Below are 24,324 nucleotides of genomic sequence, written 5' to 3' on the forward strand. Positions count from 1 at the left end.
GACTAAACACTCTATGCAATAGTGAATTTTGCAATGTTTGTCAGAAGCTCTTTTGATGATGTGGAAGAGCTTATTGCTTTACATTCTTATTAGAGCAGACTTGGAGCAGTGTTTCTATTCCGTACCACTTTCTGTGCAATGATCCACTTTCTGGAAGAGTAGAGTGTCCTAACAAATACTTGCAGCTCCTTGTGAGACTAAGAAATAGCTGAAGGAAGCACAAGGGCATGACAGGAGACTGATCTTCAACAAACTACAAATTAGCACTTCAATATAGTGTTTGTGAACCTCATAGAGATACATTGTGAAAGGATTCAGGTATATGACTGTTGTTAATGGGATTAGTCATGCACATAATGTTAAATGTGCGACCAGCAGCATTTGCAAACGAGGCCAAAATGCATTAAAAAAAGGTGTAATGAAAAGGAAGTAGTGAATCTGTTTTGCTTCTTAATCATAACTTCATTTATGCCATAAAAATGAAGCAGGATTTTACAGCAAAGATACTTAGGAACTGACATATAACAAGGAACACATTTTTACTTGTTATTACTGCTCCAAAGGTTATGGCTTTTGAAATAAATTTTTGAAAATGTGTGCAGTTGTTCCACTGTGGAGAAGTGGTAACAACAAATAGAACACCTCAAGAGGAAACAAACCTAATAAAGAACATGCTGTGACCAACAACACAGAAGTATTTGAGTACATTAAGGTATTTAAAATTATTCACATATTACTGTATAAATGTTTACTATGTCATATCAGCAGTACAGTAATATGTGAATTGCATAAATGGACACATTAAAAATGAGCTAGCTCAATTACAGTAGTAAAAGGCTGCAGTTTACACTGTTTTAAGCATGATTATTACTTCTTACATGGACATAGAGAGTTAGAATTTTATAGACCTGATATGAGTATCTGAGCAGAGCTAGAACACACATCACTAAACTACAATGCAGGTAAAAAGAGTAATGAGCACATTTGGTCACTGCCATTCTCACTTTGACAATCCAGAAAAAATATTCTACATAAATGCATCCAGATTTGATGAAGTATTCAAATATTAAATAAAGAAAAAAGAACAGTATCACATTTACGTTACCCTCCTTACTCCAAAATACATGCATGCAGTCACCACACATAGCACTACATTGTGCCTACACTTATCTCTTGTACATCAAATTACCTGCATCTTGGATGCTGTCCACAGAAATATGGTATGATGTAAAATAACCTGGGATTGGAACATTCAGGGTAATTTTCAAGGATACATACATTAATGTCCTGTGGGGAAGGAAAGAGAGAAGAAAAAATAAAGAAAGCAAGGTTGAATACTGCATTTTTCTTTATTTATTAACAAATGTTTTTTAATCTCATACTTTATAGTCAACTGAGAGCTAAAGAATTGTGCTGAGGCTATAACAAATACCTCAAAAATCTTCTACCAGTCAATTTATCGACTTCTAAATTTCATTAGAAAGCTTCAGGAGGAAAAAAAAAAAAAAGTTATTTTTGCCCTAGAATACTCCAAATACTTTTTTTTTTCTTGCTACAATAACACAATTGTTATATTGAGATTACTGCATGATTCAAAGTGGGACACATGGATCAGCTTTCATATTGAGTTATATTTAAAACATTCAGATTATTTTCAGGCTCTTCGTTCTTCTAAATAGACCCTGTGGGAAACCTGAAGTAGCCAGAATCAATCAAATTGAGACAACAATTACTTTACTTATTTATTTTGCATCATTCAATGACTGGAATTAACAAATGTGAGCTGTAATTCACACAGCTTACTCTTGATATAAAAACATACATCACTTTTGATTACAATTCTATACATTCCTCAGATGTTCAGAATTAAGCCTACTATATAAACCCTCAACTGAGAAAACTGCTTATTAGAAAGTATTTATCATTTTCCTTATTTATCATTCATCTAATTAGGAACTATATACCATTTTTCAAAGACTATGTGCAGCTACAGAACCCTAAGGAACTCTATTCCACTTCTAGCTTTACTCTAGTGCAATAATAAACACAACTGCAAGCTAGACTGAATTCCACTACCCTTACCTAGTCTAACAGACCCTTACTCTGCAGTGAGACACACTCACTCCAAAGAGATGTGTAGGGCAAAACAAAGAAGTACAAGATAACGTAAGTAAAGATGAAGAGATCTCACCTTTGCAAAACCAATCTTCATTCTTATTTAAATATGTGCTTTTATAATGCAACAAGCTCCCTACACATCAATTCTTGGTACACATCATTATCAAACCAATGACCAATCAAATCTGTACTTAATTAAGTAAAATGCAACAGAGACCACCTCAGTGGCAAAGCCCTCAGCAAGACAGAAGTGCTTGGCACTGTGGTGGACATGGACAACATCCTCTGCTCTCCTGGAACAGTGTCCAGTGGGGTACAGGCCTCCAGCTGCAGCATCTGCTTTTGAGACCTCAGTGGAGAAAAGCTCTTCCCAGAACTTCAGCCCTCATGCCTAACTTTATAAGCGTCAGATGTGGACCTGTAAACCTTCTAAAGTACATTCCTCTTTCATCCTCTGTTTTACACTTATGCAAATCATATTATATATAATCATAGAATCATAGAATGAATTGGGTTGGAAAAGACCTCTAAAGGCCACCTAGTTCAATGCCCCTACAATAAGCAGAGACATCTCTAACTAACATAAGCATGGCAGAAAATGCTGGGCTGGGAAATAAATCACATGGTGAGGAACCATCAAAGAAAACAACATAAAAATTGACAATTGGGATACAAGGAACCCATCTCCCCTGCTCCCCTCCAGTATATTCAAGCATATTGAGAAGGGCTTGCTTTAAATATGTACCAGAAGATTTATGGTCAAGAGCTGAATTTTGACATTCAAGGCTCTGATCTGAAGCTCAAAGAGAGATTTTTACTATTTCTTTTTAGGCTAAACTGACACAGAATCACTGAAACAACCAGGACAGCACTAATCTAAACTATCAGGTGGCAATTCCATTCAAATTTGATTTGTGGAAGGAATGCAAAAGGATGAGGGGCAAAAATCTTCCCCTCACTTCACTGATGCACTCAGGGTTTAAGGCAAAGGCCAATTAAGCTTTCATACAAACCTACAATTTTTCATCACCCCCCCCATTTCATGTTCCCAACATCAAAAGCACCAGGTTTTCTGTGGTAAAAGCACGGCCTCTTTCCAGTCTCCATGTACCACCACCACTGTGATCTGTATGACAGCTGCTGGAGGGTCCTGATGCATTTGTGGCACCTGCTCGCCTTTCCTATTTTACTCTGTTATTAATCTGTGAAATAAATCACCAGCCACCATCCAACCCTCAAAGGAGATTTTACTTCACGATAATGTTACAACTCCATGAGATGTGAAATCAATTTTTAACCAAGTGCTGGGGCAAAAGGAAGATTGGGCTGAGTTGTGCTGGTCACTACAAAAGTTAAACATACCTACAGAAAGCTCCTTTTTGGTTGCTAGTAGGACTTGGAGAAATTTCTGTTTTTTTCTGAACATGGAAAGCTGAGGTGAAGTGATGTCACTTTAGGCAGTGTTATTCTGTTATACTAAGCAACATCAATGCCACATTTCCCAGGAATAGCATGTTTTCCCATCAGGACACAGATCTTTCAGGCCAGAAAGTTTTTTGTATGAGACAAGGAAATTGCAAGGTGGCAGATGACAGCCTTGCTCATTTAAATCACAAGAGCCTTGTGAAAAAAAATTATTCTAACACAGCCAGGAAAGATACAGGAACAAACACACAAACCTACTTTGCTCATACACCTCCACAATAAAAAAGAGGAGTTTTATTTTATTCCTCAGTTGCCAGCTACAGTCCACGTTGCTCATGTCCCACTGGGGTTTGGGGTGCAGCAGGATAGAGGGCTGCCCAGGAACCAGTCCTGGGGCTCCAAGTAACAACAGAACCCATCTTTCTTTTTAATAGTACTGTATTTTTCTATCACTGTTACGATTTTGGCTGAAATGGTAAATTGGTCACATTTACTTCCTTATTCTGTAAAATTGTCTTTTACATAAAATTAACAATAACCCTAATCTATTAATCTGTCAGTGAGCCAGACTACCAAACTATTAGAAATATATCAAAGGTGTGTTATTAATATATTTTTTAGAAGTTAATAACAAATGAACTGTTCTTCTTCTCCATAGTGAGTTCATACACGTCGTAAGAGGAAGCTGGCACACAATTAAAAATATTTAAAGGATATGAAATTTCTTTGGGAATTTTACTATCGCAAAAAGAACAAACTTTAAAATATTTTTTTGTAGAAGAAAAAACAATTTACTTAGGTTAATGTTTCTAATTCAAAGCAAATACTGTGTCATATACAAAAAGATGTGACCTTAGATTTGAGAGTTTGATTATTTTCTTCTTAATATAAAATCCTAAGAGTACTGGGGGAAATAACTTTTTTTCTCCAGCAGAAGGAACACCTAAGTTTTTTTTTAAAAAGAAATAATTCTTGTGCTTCAAAGCATTCCCTATTTCTTGATTCTCAGTGTCCCAAGGAAAAATTACCCAATCACCAGATTCTGCCATGGATGTACAGCAGTTCTTAATATCTCATACAATTTAAAATGAGGAATCATAACTCAAATACACACAAGCCTTGCAAATATTTTTCCATTAATCATCCATTAATCAATGGGAAGCCATAAAAATACCTTTTCTCTCACAATCAAAATAAGAAATATGACATGGTGTCTTTCCATGCCCTGCCCATGTGGGATGATTCAACTCCTGTGAAACCAGGAGACCTTGCTTACAGCCCCAGCCACAGTGGATTCTCCCTACTGAAGTCTGAAGGTTGCAGATGTGAAATTGAGGTGTGGCATGAAGGCTACAGAGGAAACAGCAACCTAAATAAAGACCTTTGAAGTTTACATAAAAGGAAATGAAATAAAATGATGTGGAAAACCAGTAAGTGAGCCCAGTCTACAGTGACCTCTCCTGCTTACAAGGTTCTTCTTCACACATTGCTACAGTCAGCAGCACAGTCTAGTCCTTGCTGTTGCCAGCCAAGGAAAATTCTTCTGCTCCTCTGAGAGCCCCCAAGAATCCTCTTGTGGCTTGTAAAATGTTTTCTCACATACTTGCCTGGTGTTTGTAAAGAGGTCAAACTGACCGTTATATCCTGAGGACGATGTTGCATCATATCAACTGAATATGACCATGCTGAAAAAAACAAATGCTTCGTTTTCTCTGATCCCAGCTAGGGAGCTCTGGGTGGCCACAGAGTGATGGGGAAGAAAATGTAAACATGATGGCTCAGAGAAGGGCTCCTGAGTGTAACTATGAAACGAACGAAGGAAAAGCACAACTTCCTACTTTGTATGGCTGCAGAAAGTCATTGAAGTCAAGGCATAGTTAGAATGAAGATTTTCAAATACAAACATAACACGACTTACCGAATCTTATTTAGGAGCACAATTTACTTGTATATTTTTAGGGAAAAGCAGCTATAATGCAACAAATTTTTAGCCCTAATTAGAGAGGTTTTTACTTCATCAGGTGATAATTAATGATTCTATTCAATCTCAACTAAGTATTTGATAACTAGAGCCACAGAGCAGCAAGATACCCATTTCTCTCAAAGTCTGGAGGCATTTGGTACTTGTTCATGCATCTATGCTAATGGCTCAGGCAGTAGATTGCTGTGGGGTAGGCAAGTGCTGGGCATCATTTCCCAAACCCACATTGCTAACACAGCCAAAGCCAAGCGTTTCCCAGCCTGTGCTACTGTGGCACTGAGTCCCTCCAAGGATGGCTGCCAGGTGGGTTGGATTGTGCCAGACTGGGTGGGATGATGTTCCTCTGGAGACAACGGTAAGCTGGGCAAGTCTATTGGGCCACCAGTGGTGGGCTGCAGAGCGAGCAGCCGGCACTTTGGGAGTCTCTCTGAGACAACAGAGCTATCTAGCTAACTGAAACATATTTCTGTCCCTAAATGACCCCCTGCACCAGCCCCTTTGCTCCTGTGCAGGCTCTGCCAGACCAAAAAGCAATAGAAACCCTTTTTTCCCCTTCTATTGCCTTCTGGTCTTCTACGAGAAGAGTCAACAATGCAGGACTTGCTCACAGTAATGTTGTGATGCCACAGCAGCACCACTGCACTCCAGCTGCGCAGGGCACATCTGCCTCAGAGTGATACAGGCCACATTTAATGACTTCGGTCACCATCCGGATTTATTTAAGTCATTTTGCCAACATGGTCATTGCAACGACTAGGAGACAGCCACCAGAACACATGGCTGGCTGTTTCACCTCAGCACTGACTGCCACGCAATGCCCAAAAACTGCCATAAGAGCCACTCATCCTCCCAGCATCTTCTGTGACACTGTGAAAGCCACGAATGCCAATGACGTCTCTCTTTTTAGCTGCCTGGCAGATCTCATGTAGTTACTGATGAGACAGCAGAGATGTACCTCACATTTCACCCTGAAAAGGACCTCAACTGCTGCGAAAGAGAAGACTACAGCTATGAGAAACATTCAGTAAAGGCTAATCCTCTGGTAGATTCATGCAACACATTTAGGTCTGACCTGTGAAGACAAATGCTACAGTAGATGGGAGGCCAGTGACAGGATTGTGGGGAATGGAGCATGAAACAGGGAGGTGCCTGGGACACCAAACAGCTGGGTCTGTGCTCCTCAAGGATGACCTCTACTAGCTGGCTTTAACCGTTACTTTCCTGCTTAAAGGTCAAGAGTTAAGTTGCTTCACCTTCGACAAAGAGTACATTTGAAGGCTAAGCCAAGGTCTGCATTTTAAGACTAGTTTTCAGTCACAAATAGTATTTCTTTCAACTCTTTCTTTTTTGCCATGTCTCTTTTTGGAGAGATACACTTCTGATTGCTTCTGTGCAGCTCTTGAAAGGCTGCAAAGACATGTCACACCTTTTCAGGCATTCAAGTTCCTTCCCTTCATGTATTTGTCAAGAGTTGAAATACACTTTAAAAAACAATTCTTGATCTCTCCAATTCCCAGAAAACCCTCATTATCATTTCTTCAACAAACTGCTCACTGCTCGCAGGTGAATCATGTATTTGATAAAAGGCAGAAGCAAAAGCAACTGGAGAAGGAAGAAAAGAGAAGACCCCTCTCATCACCCATGCTACTGTAAGGCATTAGAGGAGGAGTCAGCATAACAGCTTATGCAGGAGATCAGAAGAATGTCCCTTCAGAACGTTTCAGTGACTCCTAGCAGCAGTGCTTTAGATGAACAAAAGCACCCTGTAGAGCCAGATTGTTTGATTCAAGCTGCTGTCCTCCAGACGTCTTATTTAAAGGTTAGTTCAAAAAAGCTGTCCTGTAAAACAAAACAATGGACTCTTGACATTTTTTTCCCACCAAATAATTTTTCACTTCTTCATATCCAGAAAGAGACTCTGCTCCCCTTCTCCTCATTTTCAATTTTTTCACATGCTTCCTACAATCATCACTTCTGTTAGCTAATCATTAGTCAGCCACTCCCTTTGACAGGTGGGGGTGTTTACCTCGGAGCTCCAGCAAAGTCTCTCTCTTACGGATGACCCTCCCTTACGGCCTTCCCGCAGGCACACAGAAGCCTTGGGGACTGAGGGGTGGTGGCAGCACGCTGTTTGGGGCTACGAAGTCCAGCCCCGTGTTTTGCAGAAAGCCTCCAACGGAGTCCCTGGGAAGCAATGAGGACAACTGGGAGGACTAGAACCTGCTATATTTTCCTGATTATTTAAACAGGCTATTTCTGAAAGGACTCTTAAGTCACAACGCACACAACAGAAACAACAGACAGCTATGGAGGGAGGCTGTGTTCACGTGCCCACACTTCAGCTCTTCTCCACAGCAAGCCAAAAGGCTCCAAAGGCTGGGCTTACCTCTGTACCCAAAAGACCAATCAAACTTCAAGGTGTGAGTACATATGTCTGCTGTTACCTCTGTGCCGTGTGCCTGCTGTTCTCACAGACAAAAATGGCTTCAGACAACACATACGGTCACCTTGCTGCCCCATTTGTGTGGTGTATGTGAAGCACACTACCACACTGCACCATGGAGCAGCAGTGATGCTGTAACTCCCCACAGCTTCCTGCTAAGCCTTCGTCACCTATGGTTACAAGGACAGCTTACAGACGTACAAAATATCACTCTCTCACATGCTTCAGGGTAGCACATTTATGCTGCGTTTGAGAGAGGCAATGGGAAGCTTACAGAACCCTTGGCAACTATTGATGACTTGAGATCGACCCTAAATACCAGCAGAGATAGTAGAATAAGGAATATATACATCTTCGATTCCTCTCCTCCAAACTTGATACTTTTCCCAAGCAACTGCATTGTTAGGCTATCCACTTACACCTGCACATTAATGAAACTTCATTTTGTTTCATAGTATGAAACATTTTTTTCTGTAATAAAAAAGCCTGTATGGTAAGAATACAATTATTCAAGAGAAAATTCTATTACAAAAATCCAGAGAAAAAGATAAAACTATTTTCAAATGCTAGGATACAAAAGTAAGTCTTCAGCTAAGTCTTCTTCAGTTAAGATCAATTAAGTCTCTTTTTAGTTGTGCTCTGATGGGGAATTTGACTTTCTAAAAGCTAGCCTAGGGTAGCTTATGGCTTGCTTAGATTCAGTTTGTGCTGTCTTTACATCAGCATAAATTTCCTTGATATTTTTTTTTTTTCTTTCAGAGGGTAATTCTGGTTTTCTTTGAATTGACTTTCTACTTTTTTCTAGCAAAGTATGTGTTTTTCATTCCCCCCCATTCCCCGGACCACACAAGCAAAAAGGCTGCCAAGTTTACCCACTTTTTTCTTTTTGACAGACTCCTTTGGCTGGGCTAATTTGCCTGATTTTCCTGCCAACAACATATTCAGCTCTTCCTCCTGGCATCTTAGCAAGTGAAGCAGCAGCTAACAAAACAGTGTCTTCTGCTAACCATCTACATTTTCATCTAGTGCAGGCATAAATTACTGACTCATATACAGAATTTTAGCAGTATTATTTTAGCTGAGCTATTAATGCTTAGCTGGCATTAACACAGCAGAAGTGATAAATGATGCCCACAACACTACCCTTCAGATGTGACAAACATTAAACACATTTGCAGATCACATAACTTATCGTTATGTAAAACATTAGAGAAAATACATAGGTGGATATATTTCCCTCTTCCCTGTTATCAAAAATCATATTATTAATTTGTCAAAGACCATTTTTACCAATAAGAATGGAAACACTCCATAGGTGTAGATATCCACCTTCTCATATCTATTGTTTCCATAGTTGTACTTTTCACCTCAAACTATCTTAATATGGGAAACATATGAAAAAAAAAAAAAAACAAAAAAAACCCAGAAAGAAATTATGCCATAAAAAGAAAAGTGTCTGCCAGCTGCAAGAATTGTACAAGAATTAAATAACCATCCTTGTTATAGAGGGCACAGATCCAGGGAAGACCAAAAACACAGAACATTATACTGCAATCAAGGAAGAATTGCAGTGGCAACTAACAGCAGCTAGACAGTACATCTGTTAATACTAACACATCTTCATAAAAGAACCTGGAAAATTAGTCTGCTTGGATGATGACCCTTAGTAAAGTCCATTCAGAATGGCACACGTTCTATTCTGCAAATGCTGAGCAGGAAATATCCCCCACCTCAAGGATTTCTCAGTCCTCCCTCACGCAGCACTGCTGGACTCTAGCCAAAAATGCCTGTGAGAGAAGCAGCAAGTCAACAGATATATCCAGCAATTGACACTCACAACAGGTAGTTCTGGAGCACAGATGAAGTTACTCTCTAACAGATGACAGCCTCAGCCTGGAGCTGGCTACGAGGCTGATGTCAGCGGGTTGGAAGTGGACAGAGATGCAGCTGGTGGGTGAGGGTCCACCCAGCAGGGTGGTCTCAGCATACCTGGCAATGCAGTGCAGCTGTGGCTGCTGTCCATCCCAGCAAGAAAGGCTACTACAGAAGACCCAAGGCATTGAGAAACATTTCAGCCCATCCTTTGCTAACGGAGAACCGCATGTATCTAAATTAGGGTGGCCATTTGTTCAATCATCTCATAAAACCGTCCATACCTGCTCTAATTCCTATCAGTGCTTTACTGCTCCAACTGTCAGAAAATCTTTACTAGTATCTGATACACAACCACCTTAATGTAATTTAAGGAAATTCCTTTTTGTCTTAATGTTGATGAACACAAGGATTAACTTCAGGACATCTGTTTCACATCACATTTTAATTCATCTGAAGATTTACAGTTCTCTATAGTATTTCCTTTTTAAGACCATCTTCTGGACTCTCTTCAGTTTCTTAGAAGTCCTATATCAAAACACTTTTTAACTTAGGCTTTTTCAGCTCCAAGTAAAGCAGAAAAGACCCTGCTGGTGCCTTACGTAAGTTCTCATTTGAACAAGAGATTGCCATGGAGGGAATTAAGGAATAATTTTTCATGTCTCAGGCTCCTGGAACCTTCTTCTGTTTGACTTGAAATGCTGGATTCTAAAAACCAATTGTGCTACATTTCTTTTTTTTTAAAATCAATTTGGAGAAGATACAGGGGAGTATAAAACTGCAGATTACCAACTCTCTAATACACAACCCTGTCAATGTCAAAGGCCTCACTGTCCAGCCAAGCACATTATAATACCAAAACTCAGTGTGTCATGGATTGAGAGCAAGTCCTGCTCACAGCTAAGCAGTGGTATGCATGACAGGTTGCTTAGAATGAAAAATTGTGTCACAAAAAATACCACAGGAGATTTGGGATGCTTTCACATACAGAAAAGGGCCCTCTAGGGAGGGCTTAATTCCAGAAAAAACAGTCTCAAACTGCAATGACAGTCAAAGATGCTTTATAAAAAATGGGTAAAATGGACAGAAGATTGCCAGAACCTGCTAGTATTAGGTGACACTATAATGAAGAACACAACCAGCAAAGGGAAGAATCAATGCCAGCAGAGAAAGCTGTGCCTCTCTAACTTCCAACAGGTCTTTGATTCAGTCACTAAAGATGTGATAAATGCAGTCTTGTGTTCCTAAATTCTCAGGGAGGCAAAAAAAACAGAGGAGAGGCTGATAAAGGATAGGAAACTAAGGACAGGAATAAAGTGGCCACTTTTCTAAGTGAAACAAGACACTAAGTAGGGTTGCATAGCATCTTTACTGAGACAACATTTTGCATAACAAAGAGGAGCTGATATTGCAGTAGCAATTTTTTTATAGAATATTAATGAGACAAGATAAGGAATCTGACCTCTGTAAGCTGATGAAGGACCCTCTAAGGCTGATTAGGCAATAAAAAGAAGGCTGGAAGAAATTCAGTGCTGGTAAATGAACAGGTCCTTACAACAGGATACATACAACCTTTGATACAACCTTACAACCTTTGGACAACAAAGGTATAACTGAGTTTAAAAATAACACAACAAAAGAATAATTAAGAAAAAATAAAATTAAGAACAGATATTGATAGAAGAAAGGTCTATCAAAGGCCATCAGACACAGATATGGAAGAAATGTCTGGCTCAGGAAATCGGTAAGCTAAAGAACATCAAAAGCTGGGAGAATACTGGAAGGGAATTAACCTTTTAGCCCATCCCCAGCTTGTACTGAGTTCTGAATGTTAAAGATACCATCAGAGAGAAGCAATCCATGAGTTAAAACAAAATCAATTTCATTGGCAATGAGCACTAAATATTACTGCTCTCATACATCTCACCAAGACAGCAGCAAAACAAACAAGAAAGATCATTCCATTTCCATAGATTTTTACAGAACTTCATGTGACAAAAATTAGGAAGAAAAATGTTTACTTTCCTCCATATAACTCTTCAGAATAAAAGACTATGTGAGTATGCACATGGAGAAGGCAAGATATGCCACAATAAATCTAAAAAAAATATGCCAGGCTTCGGTAAAGCAGTATTTCTTTTAATTATGAAGCTTCTCTCCTGCAGGTGTAGCAAAATTTCCACTAAAGAAAATGAACACTGGCTAGATGAAGCATCTTTTAAGTTTTATTTCAACATACTGCTCAGTTACAGCTTAGACTATCTGCTGTTGTGAATTCCAATTATACAATTCCTTTTCATTGATGCTGAAGGGAGAGGGACTGTATCCAACAACTTGTCATGCTCACCTGAAATAATTCAGTCACATGAAGAAGGACTCTGAAAAAGAAACCTGCTGCTGACATCTCCATTAAAAAAAAAAAATTATATATGACAAACATCATACAGCACAGTATGATTTTATGTCCCCTCGACCTACCACATTTGTGGTGGCACTTTTACTCTTGAATGGTGAGAAAAGAGCCAGAAACATGAGTGTTTCAAATCTGCTTTCTTATCAGCCTTCTACCCAGCGTTGACTGACTTTGAATCTCTCACTTCATCTCTCAGGGCTGAAATGCAAAAAGAACTGCAGAGCAGAGAAGAAAACCACACTGCTTCTGCCTGTGGCTTCCCTGTTGCTATCTGCTGCCCCTATCTAATTTCCCTAGTTACAATCTTCCTCCTTCTGAACAGCTTTAATGCTTTTCTGGAAAATTATAAATACTTTGCATGATTTGCAGCACTGCCATTCTGAACAGCAGTCACAAGATGGAACAAATGCTTCTGCTTTTCACTTTGAGAAATCTATCATTGTATTGATAACTGTATTTAAAAAAAAATCCTAAAATTACAAGGTCCAGAGGTATAATTAATTCTCTTATTTGCCTCTTTATTTTTTTGAAACTTGAATCTTCATCTGAAGTTCTTTTCTAGAACTATGGAAAAAAAAAAAACATGCTTCTCACCCCACACAGAAATCCAGAATCTCTGAATCCCCTCATCTCAGGTGCTATGGCTTCAAAAAGCACAGTAAATAGCAAGATCAATTATAAAATCATGGAGGTTAATAACTGCTGCAGGAAGGGGAAAAGTGTGAAATCCTTTGTTTTCCTCCTGTTTATCAAAGACATCACCTCTTTGGATTACATTCTGGAGAAAATGTTTTTTTTTTTTTGCTTCAACTACTGATGAGAATTTTAGTTTTGTTTTTCCTTTTAAAGAGAACAGAAAATTGACTTCTAAAAAAAAAAAAATAAATACCCCATTTAGCAATCCATATTCACCATGGAAAGTTTCCTGTTTGCCACTGGTTAGTGGATTTTTCCCCAAGAAAAAGGAAATTACTCTTGACAAGCCCAGTTATGAATAATGACTGGCTTTGCCTGGATCAGAGTTCATAGGAAAAAGTTGTGTTCGAGGTAACTGGACTAATTTGTGTTTCAATAATTCACTGAGCAGTAGGCAGCTTTGCTGAAACAATGCCGGTCCATTTTCCAGAGTCTGGAACAATAAACAAACAGCTGATCACCCTTTGCTGTTTTTTGTTTTGTGTTGGTTGGGGTTTTTTGTGCATTCTGTTTTTCATTTTATGTAAAGCAACTCTAGTTACAAGGGCCAGAGAAGCTTTGAAAATACTAGTCAACAAAATAGAAGAGAGTGCTTAGAATAAAAATCAGAAAAAGTGAACACTCCTCTAACTTCAAAGGAGAATTTCCCAACTTTGTTCATGGGCAATGTATTTTTTCAACTGACACAGAAGGTCTATTGCTTATTCTGAAAAATGGAATTACCTTTGCATTTAAGAGAGGCCCCCATCACCTCACGACCATGCAACTCCATCAGCCTACTGGTGAGAGACATGCGTATTTTTGAATCAGGTTATTCAACTTTGAATAGTCATCTTCAGAGAGAAAAAAAAGCACATCTGAGACAGCTGACATCTTTTTCTTGTTTTCTCTCATTTCTTTCTTTAAATAAGGTGGAATTATAAGAAAGACAAAAAATGAATTCCTTATAGCAATACCTTTCCTTACTTGACCGACTATAAGGAAACCATAACCAAATGCCCCACACTCCAAATGTCGGCGACTACAGGTTTGCGGTTTGTCACAGCCTGTTCACTTATATTTTCTTCTGGCTGCATCATCTCACCATGTTATGAAAAATTTCTTTTATTTTTTTTTTTTTGAATCCAGGTAGAATTCACCACAAAAAAGGCTGAAGAAATCAGGGTGTGCATAGCTTTCTGGAGGAGAAAACACTCCACGCGGCCATCGGTGTTCTTCAGATGCCTGGTTTTATTTCCATTGGGTTTCCAGTTCTTTAGGTGCCAAGATGCCTTGGAACATGTGGTGTGAATCCATTCTCATCTCAGGGCACAAAAGCCACTGGTCTTCCTAAACCTACTGCACTAAGCAGCAAAACTTGCCAGCTGCCCTTCTCACTGCAACTGCTTATCGGTCTGGCAAAGAAGCCAATCCATCACCTCACTGTCTGAAGTCCCTCATCCCTTCATATCCTTTCAGGAATAAAATGAGAATGGAAGACACATAATATGAGTCTGGAGCATCCATATTAAAAAAGTTCATTTAACTGAAGCTATTAGTATGCTGAGACCCTTATAACACAAATTACTCTCTTGGAAAAAACAAAACGAAAAAAACCCACAACCACAACAACAACACAACAAACAACCCCAAAACAAAACACCCTGGAAAAAAAAAAATCATCTGTAGCAATACGCTTTATGCCAAGATGGAAAATCTGCTTTCTGGAATATCTGACACCCGAGGAGCACTCCTGCAGGAAAGCACACCAGCCACTTGCCAGGCAGTAACAAGCAACAAGAGAGAACATCTTCATCCAGATGCCAACAGTTTATTGTTTTGCAGAAACACAAATGCACATTTCTGCACCACAGGAGTATACTGAAGCAAACAGAGCTTGACTAGACAGCCAGTACCTGATTTTTGGGAAAACTATTCCACAGTTCAGATCTGCTCATTCTGTAATGAGGTAGAATAAATTCACATCTCTGCGCTTCATCACAGTTCTCTCCTTTATTTGCATGTGTTTAGTCAGTCAAGAATTATGGTCAATTTTGTTTTTAAGTGAAAAGACACACAACTCAGCATGCAACACATTGTGTTCACAATGTTGTGAATGTAAACCCCTTACAATTTTAAGTATCTTCTGTTACATTTGCTTACTACTAACACTAGAAGGATACTGACACTTGACAGTGCAGAGAAACCCATGTGCAGCAGTGCACAGAAACACTCCCTGTCCTGACAGCTTCCACTATGGCACTCAGGGTAAAGACTGTGTGCTCTGAAAGAAGTATTCCTCTGCAAGGACAAGCAAGTCTGAACAGTGGCTATAGAGGCCTTCAAATTTGAGACTTCTCCCCCCATTCCCACTAGCACCTCCTCCACTTCTCCATCCACTCCTCCAGCTCCTTCTCTCTCTTCTTGGTCCTAAGTTCACATGATATCCTAATTTGAAGATTACACTGTCAAACTAAGCAGGGCTGGCATTTTTTAATGTGGCACTCTAGACTGTTCTTTATTGAGAAGCCAAACTTTAAAGCTGTAGTAGTCTTATTTATAGCAATATATCAGCTGTAGCATGTGAAAGAAACCCTGGCAGTGACCCTTCATCATGAGTACCTGCTGGGAGGGTGTGTGTGGAGGCAGCTGAGACACTGTGGTCTCTGGGGAAGGCAGCAAAGCAAGAAGCTGTGGAGGCTCAGTAGGCTCTGCCTGGTGGGCTGGCTGAGAAGTGCCTCCCACCTCTCCAGCATGTCCCATGAGATATCCAGGCACCGTGCATTTGCCCCAGCTCCAGGGATGTGAGCCTGGGTGCTGACCAGAAAAGAGCACCCTGTGCTCCAATGGGCCTCAGGGTCCATGTGAGGCGAGATCAGGACCAGGCACAGGATTGCACTCTGTGGCCTAGAATAAACCTGAGAGTCTTCAGAAGAACTAGGATAAATAAAGTCTTGAGTGCACCTGGGCACATTTTTTCATGCAATATGCCATCTCTGCTTCAATATGGTTTCAAAATAAACTACTTTAGAGTCTTAAAAATACAGAATTCACAAGTGTGACACAGTCCTTTTGCAGTCAGCAGAAAAGTCCACACTACCACCAAAAAATTACTGTATAGGAAAGTATTTTGATGATGACAAACACCTAAAAGCCCAGGACAGCTTTGGATGCTTTAATAAAAACATGGCTATTCCCTCACCACGTCAGGTGCAGGCAGTTCTCCTAATGCCAGCACCCTGAATTCTCCCTGCCATCCACCACCTCAGAGCTTTGCTCAGCTTTGCTTTAGCTAATACGTTCTAGAGAGCAGGATTTCAGTTTATTTCACTTCACTGGCAGTGCTGACAGGTAGAAAGCTTATGTATAAACCACAAAAAGGGAAGAGGAAGGAGAATGACAGACAAGGAATAAAACAGGCTAATAAATTCTTGTGGGTTGTCAGTTCCTGCAGGTTCTGACACTTACAGAGTGAAGTGAGTATCTGACTGCTTGAAATTACATTATCACACCACAGCTTGAACATTCTCAATATATTTGCAGTAAGGGGAGAACTGCCCCTCTCTGCCCTTCCTCTATCAAGAGGACTGAAAAGTTCTGCAGTTCCCTTTCCCATCACACTGCCAATAAAACAGTTTTCATTTAAGGTGGCTAGAGCAAAGAACAACCAGGAAAAGCAAACAGGTCTACTCCTAGCAAAGAGTGTACTTGGGTCAGTATTTAATAAGGTTTTCTAGGAAAGGCTACCACAATTTCATTAGACACAATTTCAAAACATTTTTAAATTAAACATGAATACAATATAAAAAAGTCAGACTTCTAAATATACACACACATATATAATTACATCATTTTTAAAACAGATATTTGCTGGTCAATGCCCCATCTCTGTTACTTAGGCCATTTATAAAACACAACTTTTAAAAGATTAATTTTAAAAATTATACTAACAAAAATGGAAATTGGATGCACTCTTTTCTGGATGATAAAACAGTGCCATTCTAAAGCCCATTCTATTCCAGTTTTAGACAAACATTAGTCAATAATTCATTTTACTTGATGACTATTAAAGACTGCTCTCCAGCTTCACAATACACAAAATGTCGGACTATGCACTGAAGATAACATCCACATCACACACAGATTCTCTGGTTTTCATTCACCTGCAATGGTTACTTGCCAGCTAATTGTTGTTAAGTCATTACTTATTTGGAACCATTTAAGTGTCTCCTTAGATATGTCTTCCTGTTGCTTTCATATTAGCAAATTACATGAGAGCTCAAAATGTGAATACTCAGACCAAGACAAAAATTATCAAAACACCTGAAACTCAACCATACTGAAACTACTGTACATCAAAACCAAGAGACGACTTCTTTCTGGAAAGCATGCACTGGAAAAAAAAGTTTAAACTCACTGTATCCAGGATTTTCGCAGCATCTCTTTTGGTCCCTTTACTATCAGCATTGTTTAACATACACTTTTAAAGTATGAAATGCATCAACAAGTATTAGTATCTTAGCTTTTTAAGACAAGTTTGAGAATAGCCACGACTGTTAAAATTTTTAAAAGCTTCGGTGTCATTTTGGAAATTACAAAAATTCATTTGATCATCAGAGTTGTAAGACAACAAAACCTTCACCACTAGAGCATAAACCCAAGAACACTCAATTGATTTAAAATTGAGATAAAATACATTCAGCTAGAGATGTCTATAATGGTAACGGTCTTATACACATTACCTAGTAGTAGAATTCATTTGCAAGCATGTAATTACAAAATCAGGTTTTGAGCTACCCAGAGTAGTCACTAATTTGAGGAACATCCACATTATGCACATGACTCTTTTCTTTGTACATATGAGGCTCTGACTATGTAATTATTAGAGATTTTCTGATTAAGAGATCTTGCCTTGGAAATTAACAGCCTTAAGGCAAGGCTGGCTTTTATACCTGGGCTACATCAGAATTCTCCTTTTAGTTCTTGCTTAAATCTCCAAAAATGTATCTCCTGAAAATACAACATGGACATACCCTCTTCTCTTGTACAGTTCATATGGCCTTAGAGGATCAGCATCAATATAGATTCTTTGCTCTGCACTTGGGATTTTCCACAGTAAAAACATCAGCTTCCTATAGAAAGCAGGAGAAAAACTAGTTTTCCAGGCTACCACAACACACAAAAATGAAAAAAGAACACAGAAGAGTATCTACTCTGTATTCATGGCCAGAAAGGCACAAATAAGAAACTTGGCAAAACTGACATAAAAATGAAGATTCATAATTCACAACTTAATGCAGCTAGGTCCTCATATAAAAAAAATATAAACTACTATACACATGAATGTCTTAAATACCATATACTGCTTATTGGTGGTGCTAAGACCCTGTAATAATGTTATTCTTCAATAAGATTGTGGGTACATAGTGCTTGGGACTCTTCTGCTACTTGGCTTCTGGTTTCTTGTGTAGTTTCTTAACATTTACAACAGTCAGAAATTTTCAGATTAGTATAACACAGCATGAAAAAATACCTAGCCTTTATGTCCTGAAGCAAAACATTGTGGTTATCTTGTATTCTACCTCCACAAAAAGGAATGCAATGCAGGGTGGTAACATTAAAATAAAAGCATGGTTTTAATAAAATCCAGACATATTTATCTTTGCTATTAATAGGAGTATGTATTATAAATTACATGAAAGGCTTTAGTGGTGCAATCTTTACCAATGGCATATTGCTTCTTCAGTATGTGCAGTTGACTCAGGCTCCAAAATGAAAACAGATTAGGAAGGCACGTTCTCTTGCCCTTGTGTAATTTCATAACGCTGCAATGTTTGGAATGCAAACTCCACAGGGGAGCATTATAAAATATTGGTTTGTAAATTAAAGTCACTGAAAAGTAAATGTCAGCCATGAAAACATTTCCTTTAGTGTTACATCTTATAAGTTGTTTAATCAGTCTCTCCTCCAGCTGAGGTCTAAATTATCATTAACTCTGTGGTTTAATAAATTATTAATACAAAATGAGAGCAGCTAAGGGAAAGACGGTGCTGGAGAGTATACACAGCAGATGAAGAGTTACAAAAACAGCCAGAAATTTTGCCGTGAAGAGTTAAAGCAGCAAAAGGGAACAGCTGGAGACTATTAAAAGCACTCATTAGAGGGAAGAAGCAGCAAACTGTTCTAATTGGGTCAGCTGACAGGTGGCTGGGCTTGAGTCCTACCCTCCCAGCAGCCCAGGCCCAGCCGCTGAGATTGATGCTACTGTGTGATCCTCCAGCCACATCTACAGCTGCAAAGCTGCAGCTCAGGACACCTCGTGGGATCTCCAATGACCAGTTCAAACCACCTCAGCACCGATACATAACACAGGGAGCAGAATGACTGCTGTATGTATGGGGGTAAAGCTAGGGAAATGCTGTGGGTGCCTAAAGTGTTTAGTCTTTTAACAACGGCTCTGAACTCAGTAACTGAAGAACCTATTTTTTTATTTATACATTTAACACCCTAATATCTGGTATGCATTGCACAAACATAGGCAAATAACTTTAACCTCTGCATGCTTTAGATTTCCAATCTAAACAATTGTAACTAAGTTTGCCACTCCCTCCCCAAAAGTTCTCAGGTTCATCGGTGGGCACACGTAGCCCCTTGTGAGGTTCTCAGCATAAAAATCCCATATAGAAATGAACCCTCTGCTTGGCCCTCCACCAAACCTGCACTCAGACAGCTCTCCCACTACCTTTTTTATACAGAAATACTCACTCGTGACAGTGACAATCAGGAGGCAGAGGCATGGGCTCCATGCCATGGTCTCACCTGGAAGCCATGTGCCTGGCAGACTGAAAAGCTTCAAGAAACATCTGAAGTCACAAAGGAGAAAGCTCAGTGTGTTACTGCTGATGACAATTAACAATACAATTATCCATGGTTAAATATTTCTATTATCCAGATAAGAAATAAGACAGCTAGCTGCTGCCAGAAAACCAATGCAATTGGTAAAAGAATATTTTTTGCTGTAGCTAGAAATGTAGGGGTAATAGTTATTGTAATGATACCATTCTGTATTGCATTCCTTTTAGTGGAGGTAGAAGAATTAAACATGGTTAAATGCCTGTAGCGGATATTCTTATGTTAATGAAAAACAATGTCATTATAAAAGTAAATTCAGAAATGCAAAAAAAACACCCAAACCTCTTCTATGGTGTTTGACAGTTGTGCTTTTTCTGTAATTTTGTTTGAACTTTAGGAAATAACCTAAACAACACCATTTTACATGTTGAACAAGAAAAGCCAATCTTTGCCACAGGAGAGGTCCCTATTGCAAGAAACTTGACTTGTAAATTCCCTGACGTCCTTTGAATTTTGATTCCCCCCTTTGTAGTAATCTGACACACTTTTGACAAAAATTTTAACATTTAATTTAAAAGACAAAAAGACAGATGCTCCTTTATGGAATTATTTGCATGAGTAATCTTTAGCATAACTGAGGCTGAACATTGTTAGAATATTTTTATTTTAAGCTGAGAATAGCGTATTTATTTTCAGAGATGAAGCTGAAAGACTATGCTGAGCCTGACAGAGATGTGGTGCAAACTTAACTGCTAATTATAATGAAGATCTGAAACGTTACATCGAAGGTAACAAGTTCTTAATTTACTGAACTACGTTTTTTATACAAAACCTCTCTTGACAGTTCAAGAGAGACAGGAAACTACTGGACAGAGTCCGATGGAGGGCTACAAATATGATTAGGGGACAGAAGCATCTCTCTTACAAGGAAAGGCTGAGAGACCTGGGGCTGTTTACCCTGGAGAAGAGAAGGCTGAGAAGGGATCTTAGCAATGCTTATAAAGGGTGGGTGCCAAGAGGATGGGGCCAGAGTCTTTTCAGTGGTGCCCAGTGATAGGATAAGGGGCAGCAAACACAAACTGGAACACAGGGAGTTCCATCTAAACATAAGGTCAAAGTTCTTTCCTGTGAGGGCGACAGAGCACTGGAACAGGCTGCCCAGAGAGGTTGTGGAGTCTGCTTCTCTGGAGACTTTCAAAATCCACCTGGACATGATCCTGCACAACCTGCTCTAGCAGTGGGTTAGACTAGATGATCCCCAGAGGTACCTTCCGACCCTTACCATTCTGTGAAATTAGCTCAAACATGTTCAGACCTTGTACTTGAGTGAGTTAAGAGCCATGACATTCACAAGCCAAGAAGGGATCAGAATTTCATGTAACCAGACTTCCTGCAATTCGGGCAACAATACACAGCCCAGACCGCTTCATACACTCATTCAGCCTTAGCTGTCTTAGATCAAAGTTTTAACAAGTATTAAGAGAAGATGAAAAATGTCTTAAGCTGCAGTTTCAATAAGATAATTTTAGATATTTGCTAATCTTCTGGAAAGTACAGTTTTAATACAAAGCTTTCAAGTATTTATGGTAGTCCCTCTCTTTTATCATGAATACTTCCCACCTTATGCACTTTCAAGCCTTTAAATAAACTAGTGCATATTCTTCTTTTGCTTGGTACCAGCAGCACTCAGAGCTGTACTGATAAGGGGTTACTCGCTTCAGGGAAGTGTTTTAACTCTAGGTTCAACCTGAAACATCTGCTATGAAGAATTTAAATTAACTTTTGTGAATTTATCTCATTTTACAGGACCATAAGGTAGGGTGACTCTCACATGGGCATGCTTCAGACTTGACCTGAAGTATTTGCATCGTTTCAGATGATTACCTCTCTGCCATTTACCACTCTAACGTGTTACCACTACATTTTGGGGAAGCTTGGAAGCTACCTCTTTAAGTGACTGACAGCAACTTGCTCCAGCATAGAAATCACTGAGTTGGGGCAAGGAGCTGGCTGATCTGGGTGGGAAGTCTCACATTGCAGCAGCTGCCTCTCCCATATCTGACTTGTGAATAAAAGACTTGTTTCCTATCCTGGCTTTCAATTAAATTTTGGTAAACACAGACATTTACCAAAACATTTAAAACAACTTCTCTGACTCCTGAATGAATGGTTGTTTTCTCTACAACACAGTAAAAGCCTGAAGCTCTATTCAGAGAAAATTTCAAATGATCACTGAACAGTGAAAATCTCTGTCTCTGTTTCTGATCTTTGCAGTGTCAGCAGTTCAGATTTTCAGAGTTAAAAACACCGTGCCCAAGCTACTACAAGATTTTGACAGTTTTTATTTTTCAAGCTACTTTTCTTCGTAAGGATCAGAATTGAGGGGATGGAATGCCTCCATTAAGGATATCACAACCTGATGGCTAAGCAAGAGTTCACCTCACACAAAACTTAATCTTAAAATGCTTTTCTTTCCTTAAGAGCCTGCTTCATAGAGGTGCTGAGCAAACACACTTCCACAGTGCAGTTCCTGAGAGAAAATGCAAGCTGCCCAGTCTTTACATAGTCAAGTCAGCCATGAGAGGTGTCATTCATCACGAGTCCCACTTCAAATGAGAATTAGAGGCGCTCACAGTGAGGTACAGACTGTATCACTCGTTTTTAACATTTTCAAAAAAAACCCTGACACTTCTAACAAAACAATAACGCAGTAAAATTCCCACCCTGCATTCCTTTCTGCAAACTCCCTGTCCCATTCACAGATGAGGAAACAAGTCCACACACACAGCGTGCAAAGCTGTTGGGACTGCCTCCCAAACTGGCACACCAGGTGGTCAGATCCTGCTCAGATGCCACAGGGATCTCTTCAGTATCTATACATATACAGCAAATAAGAAACCCTTTGTAACATTATCAAAATGTTTATATCTTTATATCAGATATCATTAAAGTTTAAGGCTATACATAATGAGACTGACAGCCCACCCTCCCCCTTCAGTTAGTCCTAATTTATAAGCTTATCTGTTCACAGGCCTTTGCATGACAAACAACAGTAGTAAAGTACAAAAGAAACCAACACAGCCTTGTCATACAGAAAAAAAAATCTCAGCCCTCCTTGGATCCATCTGACCTCAGCTAGGACTGAACTGTATTGTGCAGCAGACGTTCAGATCCATGTTCTCTGTGGCTCATCCACACCACATCTGGGACTCTACTGCCCCTCCAAAACATTGTCAAAACACTCTCTTTGTTCTCCAAAAGTAACGCCTCTTTCTTGTTCTGACATTACATCTGGCCTGCAACATTTCATAGCAGATGGTCAAGCTGTCCTGTCCCTGCTCTGGCACTGAACCCTCTGCAGGTCCAAGTGTGGCTAAGGCCGAGTCCAGTCAAACTGTATCTCCATTATAGAGCAGGGGAGAACTAATTGCAGCATTTTGTCTTCTTGGGAAAGTGTCAGTGTGCATGCAGAGATATCAGGACCAAACAAACCGACCCTCTCCACAGCTTCTGTGTTTCTCATTCAGCATTTGTAGAACACCTGCTGCCACAGCACCTTGGTCTCTGACAAAGGCCAGCAGGTGTTCAGTAGCTGCACAAAATTAAAACATATCATGAACAGTTTATCCAGCATTATTGCCACCTTTTTAATCGAAACAAAGTAACAAAACCAGACCAAGAACTGAGATCACAGCTCTGGTATAAAGAACACTACGCACAACTTACCAACAAGAACATTAGTGGCTTGGGCTCATTGAATCACTCTGTTACCCAGTTTTCCTGAGGCTGCACAGCTACAGACATTGTTTCAACCTAAAAACCTGTCTGAATATTCACAGTGATAAATACAGGCATAATTATTATGCTTCACCACTACACAGTGCAAATACAATTTGGTAAAAGGACTATAATTCAAAGGTGGCAATGTGAGACTTGCTGTCAGCTTATACAAGATCAAACTGGATCATTGAATTCATCAGCAACATTCTACATACTAAAGCTCACCAAACTAAGGACCAGGCAAGGCAAAGACACAGGAAAAAATGCAAGACAAAAGATGCCGCAAGTCCTCCCCTTCTCAAACATCCAATTTGAACTTCAGCATTATGTAACAACACTGGGAAACCAGTCATTAGAGCCTTTCATTTAAACATACCAGATATCTTTCCTCCTGCCTCATGCTGGGCGTTCGGATCATGTGATTCTGTTCTCCTCTCCAATCTCCAAAACGTCGAAAGAAATAATTGGATAAAAATCGATTGACAGGATCTCTAATAATATTGATGTACACGGGCTGGTCTCCTCCAAACCTGGTGGGAAGAAAAATGTGTGAATCTCATCAGAAGGTTCCACACAGGCACACACATTCATCTTTCATCTGAATGTTTTCAAATTACTCTACAGAAGTTCAGAGCTTTTACAAGGTTAGGAGTGAAACTGAGAAGCTTACAACTGGTTAACAAAACTTTGCAAAAACTTGGAATCTCTCTTTAGGATGAACTGTAAATACGATATCAGATTAAGCTACACTGTTATAAAGATTTC

General features: G+C 39.4%; 1 protein-coding gene across 1 annotated transcript in view; it reads right to left on the minus strand.

Annotated features, from left to right (window-relative positions):
• Window positions 1-24,089, minus strand: part of UST (uronyl-2-sulfotransferase) — a gene marked incomplete at its 5' end in the record, with an annotated part of 53,210 nt that extends 29,121 nt beyond the window's left edge. The window contains 2 exons of the mRNA XM_008948808.1: window positions 1,190-1,287; window positions 23,936-24,089. Of these exons, the coding sequence (XP_008947056.1) occupies window positions 1,190-1,287; window positions 23,936-24,089 (252 nt within the window). The remainder of the gene's footprint in view (window positions 1-1,189; window positions 1,288-23,935) is intronic.
• Between the last annotated feature and the right edge of the window lie 235 nt (window positions 24,090-24,324).

The sequence above is a fragment of the Merops nubicus genome, unplaced genomic scaffold, assembly GCF_000691845.1.
Source record: "Merops nubicus isolate BGI_N331 unplaced genomic scaffold, ASM69184v1 scaffold42651, whole genome shotgun sequence".
Classification (NCBI taxonomy): Eukaryota; Metazoa; Chordata; class Aves; order Coraciiformes; family Meropidae; genus Merops; species Merops nubicus.